This window comes from Morone saxatilis, unplaced genomic scaffold, assembly GCF_004916995.1.
Source record: "Morone saxatilis isolate NCDOM2014 unplaced genomic scaffold, NCSU_SB_2.0 Contig2, whole genome shotgun sequence".
NCBI lineage: Eukaryota > Metazoa > Chordata > Actinopteri > Moronidae > Morone > Morone saxatilis.
Window position 1 is genome coordinate 10824140 of NW_023339762.1, and position 9603 is coordinate 10833742.

General features: G+C 38.5%; 1 protein-coding gene across 1 annotated transcript in view; it reads right to left on the minus strand.

Annotated features, from left to right (window-relative positions):
• Positions 1–9603, minus strand: part of kcnq1.2 (potassium voltage-gated channel, KQT-like subfamily, member 1.2) — a gene marked incomplete at its 5' end in the record, with an annotated part of 165374 nt that overhangs the window by 149807 nt on the left and 5964 nt on the right. The window contains 1 exon segment of the mRNA XM_035664282.1: positions 2389–2479. Within this exon segment, the coding sequence (XP_035520175.1) occupies positions 2389–2479 (91 nt within the window).

Genomic DNA, 9603 nt, shown 5'->3' on the forward strand with positions numbered 1-9603 from the left:
GTGTGTGTGTGTGTGTACATGCCTCTGTGCCTCCTGCCCAGCTGGCTAGCTTTGCTTTGGCAGCTGCCCTGAAGGCCAAATATCCTCAAGGACTAATGTCCCCTCTGCCTTCCAAAACAAGCAGCCTGTGATTCACGAATGTCAGCTAACCCTGAACTTTCTAAGTATAGTTACTACCACCACTATATGCCACCACGACACCGCTCACAGAGCTCCACCCCCTCAAACACACACACACATACACTGGCATAAGAGCAAGCAACACACACACACAAGATAAGCTATTATCTTATCTTACAATTAATATTGAACTGAAACCATGCATTGCAAATACACAAGCAAACACGGCCAGGTGTACAAGATACATAAACAGGTTTCGACTATTCAAGAGAAAAGACTAGCAGTAATTAGTATAAAGAAATGTTTTTATTTCTCTCTATGTCTTTATGGGGCTGACTACTGCTGGTCTCTTGAGTGATGAAGCAACAGAAAAAAAGGTGGAAAGAGAGCAAGAGATATAGAAAGACAGTTAGGGATAATGATAGAGAGTATTTGGCTCTTCCTGTGTAGAAATAAATGAATAACCGTGATAGTAGATCTTCAAAGGGCACTGGCCAAAAGTTTACAGAACAGAGTGTCCACTCTGTCCTCTGTTTGCCCCCACGACTCAGGAGGTGGTACATGTGTGTATTTTGTGATTGTGTGTCTGTCCATGTCTGTCTATGTGCAGTCTTTGTGTAGGTGTCTGCGTAAGTTGTGTGAGTACACAGTAGCTACATGTGTATTTATATTCCCAGTGTGCAAGCAGGAGACAGATGATGCAAGTTCTTTGTAGAGTTTCCAAATAGCCGTCACAATTTTCTCTACCTGTTGTAAGCCCTGGATTTATTGCATCACTTAGCAGCCTTAATAGCCTAATAAGCTCGAAAAAAGTCAATTTACCAGCATCAACAAGTGCAGTCTGTGTGAAGCCAAAATGATTCTGCATAATTAGTGTTGTCACAATAGGTTAAAAAAAAAAAATCTGGCCCCTGTGCATTCCCATTCTAATAATCTACAGTACATACATGTTACTGTAAAGGGCTTTGGATTGATGCAATACAAGCTGGCAGATGTTGTGTGATGGCATTTGCAATAAGAGAAAGTGATTTTTTTTTTGAGCTTGTAATATCGTTGGGCCGAGGTGTAAGATGGTGGGTAGAAATCCTCCCAGCCAAGATCTTCTGTCTCCATCATGTGGATACAATAGAGTACTGCAGTGCAGCTATAGTAGCTTTAGAATACCATCTGTCACTCTTTTTGTTCCTTCTCTCTAAGAAAATATATATTCATTTCAGAAGAAATGTCTTAATTGTCCAGGAAGCATCACTAAATCCATTCTCTCAATATAGAAGTGATAACACCTTCATCAACGGATACATATGCCACTATGTAGGCTGCAATGATTATTTTCATTACCCATTAATATTTAATAATTTTTTAAAGGTCCAGTGTGCAGGATTAAGTGGCATCTAGCGGTGTAGTTGCAGATCGCAACTCCCTGGCTTCACCCTCCCCCTCCTAAGCATGAAGGAGAAACTACTGTGGTTGCAGAAAAGGGGAAAAACACGAATGCCCCTATGAAGTGCCAATGTCTGTTTTGTCCCTTCAGGGCTACTGTAGAAACACAGCGGTTCAACAAGGCGGACTCCATGGAAGGTGACCTGCGGTGTCTTTAGATATAAAAGGCTCATTCTAATGGAACAAAAACATAGCAATTCCTATATTTAGGTGATTTATACACTAATGAAAACATACCCATAAATAATATATTCCATTTCTGCCAATAGAACCTCCAAAATGTTACACACTGGACCTAATGAAGTGAAATAAAACAATTTACAGTTAAATAAAATAGAATAAGATAGCAAATCTCCACATTTGAAAAGCTGAAACCAGTAAACGTTTTTGAAGTGTTAGTAAAGGCTTTTTTACTAACTAAAATCCTGCACACACATGGTCCAATCACACGTGTTTTAGGTTAATCTGCATGATTAGACCTCATCTTAGGACTGTGGGGGATGTGTACAAATTGTACTTAACTTACATCTGTCTGACCCTCTTATTCATTTTATTAAAGTGGGAGAAGTTACACCTTATCACCCTTTAGTTTAGTTGCTCCCCATGGTCAGGCCAGGGCCTCGCATACTAGTAGTAGAAGTAACTGATAAATCTGTAAATCCATTATTTCTGTAGAACTACAGTTAATAACAGCAACTCCTCATGACTGATGCAACCTTAAAACCTATAATCCATGTGGGACTTATGAAGATGCTTCTGGATTTAGCCTATTTATTGAGTTCTGTGGAGGTTTTATGTTTGATATATTAGAACAATGAAAGTACTCACCATCCAGAAGAGGGTTCCTGTGGCAAAGTCTGCATATTGCTCTATAGTGGACAGGACACTGAAGATGAGACATACCAGGACCATAAGGAAGCTGCAAGGAGAGAAAACTGTTTATTTAGTCAGTCATCACCACATATCACTCACTTACTGTAGCAGTAATCTAAAAAATAACAAAGCAGAAACCATTATTACTATGTATAATTACTGTTTTAAGAATCTGACCTCATTTAAGAACTGTGTCTTATACAGAACAAACAGACTTTTCTGTTGATTACCAATGATTTTGCTGCGGACATGAACCACCCTACTGAGTAATTTTTTTCTGTCTAACATTGAGAAATGCATACCAACATATATTTAAAAGATTTGCTACAAAATAAAAGAAATATGCTGTTTTCTAGCCAGTTTTCCTACAAAAATATCAACGTACTTTGTCCCTGTTTTTCTTTTTGTCATCAATCTGCTTGTATTAACAGCTGACAGGATGTTTCCACGTGTCCTAGCAACAGTGAAACATTCCGACGAGTCGGTCCATCTGTTACTGTATATACATAGTCTACAAATATAGCCTTGTGGGTTGAACATCCACTACTAGCACACCTAAATGAAGGTAGAGGAAGAAGAAAAGGAAGCAGGGAGAAGTGGGAGTTTGAGTCAGGGCAGAAAGCAAAAGAGTAGAGTGGGGGAGGAAGGTAGGGCTGCAACTAATAATTATTTTTATTATGCCGATTATTTTTCGAAAAAAAACACCATAATTAAACTGCCTTTCATAAGTAGGATTATTTGATTGTTATATATTTTATTCACTTATTTTATTCATTGTGCTTCAAAATAGTTTGTTTATTGCATTTTATTTGATCATTGGATTCCATCAGATTAATTTCTGTTCAGAAATCTAAAATTTCGGTTTTTTTAATCAATCATTACTTAAATTTTCTTTGGATACTACATTTTCCAACCTCACACTGTTCAAAACTGCCTTTAAACCACTGTGCTGTTTATTTACATATTCACTCGAAATTTTGTTTTTGGGGGCTTTTATTGCCTTTAATTGATAGTGACAGACTGACAGGAAAGGGGAGAGAGAGCATGACCCGCAGCAAAGGGCCACAGGTCAGATTGGAAACCTGGGCCGCTGCAGCCTCGGCACATGGTGCACCAGCTCTACCAGGTGAGCTACCCAGGTGCCCCCAATTCTACATTTTCAAAGAGGCTCATGAGGGGCTTTGCTTGGTCTTTTTTAACCCTACAGGATTATAAGCAGTCAGTTGTGTGTATTTTCACCATATGAGAAATAATCCTGGAAAAACATCTTTTAAGTGCTTTTATATGAGATACTGTGAGCGTTTGCATGCACCCTCATCATGATCGAGCTCACTTTAAAAACGCACACATGATGCTGTGTACTACAAGATGGATTGCATGCCATATGCTGGATGTGTTATGTAAGTGTCTGTTGTTTATTATTATTTGCATAACATACTAAATAATGCAGAAACTTACACGCTTCTGCACAAAAGAAAGACATGGACATGTTGCATTCACTGAGGCCACCATACAGTAAATATGATTTTATTTGTGAGTGACCCAAAAGAGAAGCATATTACTAAATATGACATCCATGTGAGACACATCTGTAATTATTTTGTGGAACAAAGAGGTAGAAGGTGTGCTTTATTTAATAGATCACTCTCATTTCGGGGCTCTCAGGTGGCAGAATGAGACACACAAGAGAGTAAGACAAGGTGGGGTGATGTAGGGTTAGACTCCTAAAGAAGGATTCCCTCTTACACACAGACTATGACACATTGGCCAGATGGGACAGTGATTTTAGTCTCTGAGGATTACTGCTCACCACACACACACACACACACAAACACACATCTCTTCCTCCTTCTCTTGGATTCTGGATGCTTAAAAAACAAATGCAACAAAAATGGAAAAGCACTGGAGCATAATGTTCTTAGTGTATTCCTGGACATATAAGGAAGTCAACAGGAGGGTGAGCTGAGGTGATATCATCCCCTCTGATTTAGTACAGTGTCATGTACATTTCAGTTTAACTGAGATGACCAAGGAAAGGCACTGAGACTCAACCCAGGGTGGCACTGAGGATCCTATTTCTGTTTAGTCTTCTCTTTGCTTTTTGGCGTGATGGCCCAGCCTCCAACACTGCAATCAACCAGATTTTAATATGAGACTTAATGGCTGGACACGCCCTTGGTGTGATGTCCTCAACATATGGGACTGAAGGATTTTAGGTGTGTACGACAACTAAAAACTAGGCTGAGAACTAATCCATCTCTCATTAGGGTTTACATTTCCACTAAAAGCAAATGATTAAAAACAGCATGTAAATTAAATAGGAACAGGATAGGTCACGCAACTAAGAAACGAGCCAGTTTAAAGAGTCATGGACACAACTTAATGATAATGTTACATCCAGTAGCACTTGAGCGCAATGGCTTTTGTGCAGCCCAATCCGATCCCTGCCTGGATGAGTCTGAGGGTGACATTGATGAATATATGTTTTTAACTGGTGTTAAAAACATAAAGACCAGCTCTCTCTATTTATGACTCTGCTGATCCTCAAGCCGACATGACTTGCTGCTGCAACAGCCTCACCAATCTAATCTCCTCAGTCTTTTTCAGTACATGACAAAGGTTTCATATTATTAAGTCTATTGGGAGCTTGTTCAACAGGCAGAGCCTTTTCTTGAATACTGTTAGCTCCTAAAACACCTCAGTTATGAAAATACAAATTCTCATGAAATCAAAATCAAATCAAATATTTTGAATCACAATTAGTGGGAAAGACCATTTTTGCATTACAATTTTCATTTTCACTGAAAAAAAAAAAAGATTTAAATCTAAAATCTAAAAAAATATTTAAAAATGATTTGACATTTGTTGGTACCAAACAAACATGTTTTCTCACGTCTGGAGATTTGTAGGCCAGGGCAGCACTACATTACTTAATAATATTAGTATAATATTAATGCTGTTTTGTCACACAATTTACTTTCATCCAAACATTGCAGCTTCTGCAATTTGGATACTGCACCTGGCCATATTGCAATTTTTATGATATTTTAAATAATTGTGCAGCCCTAATATGAAAATAAGAAAAAACAGATACTGTTAGCAGTCAGAGTGTAGTTCACACATACAGGTCAAGTCACAAAAGGGGAATCTCTTTTGTAAACCTTGAAAACCTTGAAATTCACTGATCTGCAGAGGCATCATCAGCCTTTTGGGAAGGCAGAGACCAGACAGACGGGCCAGGTTAAGACAAGGGCAGGTAAAGTCAACTCAAAGCTCATTTCCCTTTTGTTGAAAGGAGATCATCTTTTTAGGATAAGCATAAATATGATGTCATAGCCATGTAGGCCGCTGACAAGGTCATGTAATCTGTGTGTTTCCCTGCAGCGCATGAGACTGTGCCATTTGTTTTGTTTTGAATGGATAACAGTGCAATGCAATATCCATGGGATTCCACATACTGCAGTGGGATAGAAATGTCAGAATTCACTGGACAGGCCAACTAACCCAAGGCTGCAGCTAATTCTACACCAGCACACAATTTTATCCAATGTTTGATGGCTTAAAAAGAGAGAAGAATGCATTTTTCCAACCAAGCTCAACATGAAATGTAGAAAAAATTGGAACCACAAAGTATATTATATACTAATATAAAACTAATATTTTTTATTGGTTCATATAAGGGATGTGTCAAGCTCTTTATCAGGCTTGATAATCAATCAAAATGTCCCACTGTGCTCTGTTAAACACTGGAACCGTATAACACACAGTTTATGAGAGTGAGAGAACAGGTGATGACATTCTGCAATGCTGCTATTGGTTAAAAATTAAACACTACCTGCCACGCAAAAATCCACACTTACACAGCTCTTTCCCATAGAAAACACTACAGGACATTTTATCAAGTATATCATATGAAAGGAAAGTTTGCAGATTGTAGTAATCACTGATGTAAATTGGACACAAATATCATATTTTTTAGAAACTCTGAGTAGTATTTTAGTTATAGTGTTTAACAATAACAAACCAGTCTGGAATATTATCTACTGTTCTAATAAAGCTAGGAGGTAAAAGCTTAAACATGCAAACAAAATCTGTCGAAGCTGTCATAGCTGCCAAACACACAGCCCTTCTGAAAACCACAACCAAACCCATGACTGCAATGTTTAGAGCTGTGCATTAGGCTGTGTACAGAGAGTAGGTAGACATTTTCTAAATCTTTCTGCAGGACACCACAGGGAGGTGTCTGCTAAGGACGGGAGTGGGTCACTCACAACCATTAGCCAACCTTATTTAGCCAGGCCAAAACCCCTGGGATCTGATTAAAACAAAACAGCTGGGGCTTTAGCGAGTATTATTGACTGCAGATCAGTCCAGCTTCACTAAAATAAGTACAGCATAGACCCACACCAAACCCTCCACTCAGTCAACTGTGAAACTAAGGCAGTGTAATCTTAGGAAACATCAACTAAATGTAGACAGCAAGGACAATGTGATCTCAAAAGTGTGGGTAACAAGAATGGTCACACTTGAAGATCAATGCATGCACATCAATATGTAGAAACACACACTTTCTACACTGTGCCCGCACCACTGTATTGCATACACACACAGAAACACACACAACATGCACCCAATAAACGGAAAACTTAACAGCTTTTAGTTTGAAACATTCAAGCAGAAGAAGTTTTTCCAACATTAACCAGAATGCTCATTAAGTTCACTTTATTTGACCAGCCGGGCTGCACCCACAGGGTCCGCAGTTGTAAAAGTGTTTAAACTGTTTTAATTTCCTATTAAATGAGCAAAAGACCTTTAACTATAATTATCAAAATTGTTTATGGTTAATTTTCTACTGGTTAACTAATCAATTCATCAACTAATCATTTCAGCCTCAGTGTTCTGTTTAGGATAAGCCTGACAAAAGTCATGTGACTAACAAAGTTAACCAACAGTGCAGTAGCACTAGCATGGTAAAATATCCTTTCTAAGCCATTCTATTATATAGATGAGTGTATCAATAAAGGTAAGCTGACAGGGCTGTCAAGTGGGCACCTTCATGGGACACCCAGATAGCTCGCCCCATATTCCAAGGCTGGGTCCTTGCTGGGTTCAACTCTGACCTGCTGTGGCCCTTTGCTGTATGTCATCCCCTCTCTATCTCCCCCATTTCCTGTCAGTATCAAATATAGGCAATAAAAGCCCCCCCCACCCAACCAAAAAAAGGGGGCACGTTCAGAATAAAAAGTGTTTTGTTAAGTCGGATCATCCAGCTTCCCAGAACCCCCTAACAAACCCTCTTTCCCTGAACCCACACACTCAACACTGCCCTCCAAAGCAAAAAAAACTGTCATCAAACAAGTCTTTGAAACCTGAAAAGCCTCTCTTTACTACTCATCAAAGCAAACTACTCCATCATCAAACAGTGGAGACATAGCCAACATCAGCCCTTACAAGGCTATTAACATGCTAAATAACAGTACTCCGGAAACAATGTTACTTGTGCTTCCAAGCACTTTTCTAGCATAACTCTCCAACACCAATATTTCCACAAAACTAAACACAAGTTTTCATCTTATCCTTGTAAACCAAGAGACATGCTACAACATTGTAACTGCAGCTTTAAATATCTACTTCTATTTACCTTTACCCAAATCACTCATTTCCTTCTCAGCCACAGCCAGCAAGTGTCTGCCATGTTTTTTTACAGCCTGTTTAAAGCTCCACCCTCAAATAGAGAAGTCACGCCCAGTTACCCAGCTAGCCTGTGTTCTCTAGAATCAATGGATTTTTTTCATTTCATTTTTTTCATCACTTTTGAAAAACACTATTTTATATGCTGTCCCTGACAATATCCCGGTAATAAGTCTTACCAACTGGCCATAAATCTGTTCTGTTCTGTTCTGAGGGCAATCAGTTTCCCACTTAAACTTTTCACTCACCTGTCAAGTTTATATAAAAAGTTGTGTATTAAAAGGAAACTTGAAATTCAGAATGAGTGAGTATGTGAAAGGCAGAATGGATTAGATTGAATAATGAAAGCCTGTACTGCGCTAATTACTGTTTACTCATTGTGTTGTGTCATTCCAGTGTGAAATCTGAAATCAGTATGTACTTCATACTGCAGACTAAATGAACATATAACATATGTCAGAAGAGACGCAATGCATTATGGGGCGGTTGAGGATGTGCAGTAAACTCTCGCCATATTCTTGTTAATCTAGTATACAACAGTACGCATACACAAAATGACATACTATACAGTTGAAACACACAAATTTGACTTCGTACTTAGTATGCATAGTCCATTAGTACGTGATTTTGAACAGTGTTAATCTATGGCTAAAAAGCTATTTTGAGGTCACAGTGAACTTTGATCTCCCCTTCTCTTACTGAGTTAGTGTTTTTTTTTAAGTAATGTTTTTGGCCTTTTATTATAGTGACAGCCGAAGATAGACAGCAAAGGGCTGCAGGTCATAGTGAAGTTGATCTTTAACTTTTTGTATAAAAAATCATCATCATCATCACAAAAATTTGTCAAGGTCATTTTGAGGTCAGACTGACCAACTCTGTCACCAATTCATTGTCCGGCCAATTGTGAAATATGGTCATCAGTTTCAGAGATCAGAGTTATGGCCAAAAGGTGTTTTTGATGTCACAATAATGGGGAGTCCAAATAGACATTTGTGCCAAATTAAAAAAAAAATCCCTCGAAGCATTCCTGAGATATTGTGTTAACAAGAATGGGACAAACGGACAGAAGGACAGACAACCTGGAAATGTAATGCCTGTGGGCCAAAGGGCCACAGCTATCACCATAAAACTGTTGTTTTACAATAAGGTAGTCTTGTTTAAGCTAATAATGCTATTCCTTTTCTGCTGCAATACTGCTCAGATTGCAGCTAATACCACTTCTATACAGTGCAACATTTCAGCCCAACCTATTTCAGCATCCACCTGTAGACAAATCGAGTCAAATTGAAGTATTAACTTTTTACATAATTTTTGCATACTCGTGCTCCTATAATAAATCTGTTCCCTGTGAGCTGGCTGATTAAAGTCCCATAATACATATTTGTAACTACACTACACTAAGATTTATCATAGTCTAGGGGCTAAATATCTCTATATTCTGAGACTGCTTCTTTGATATGACAATATATATATATATAT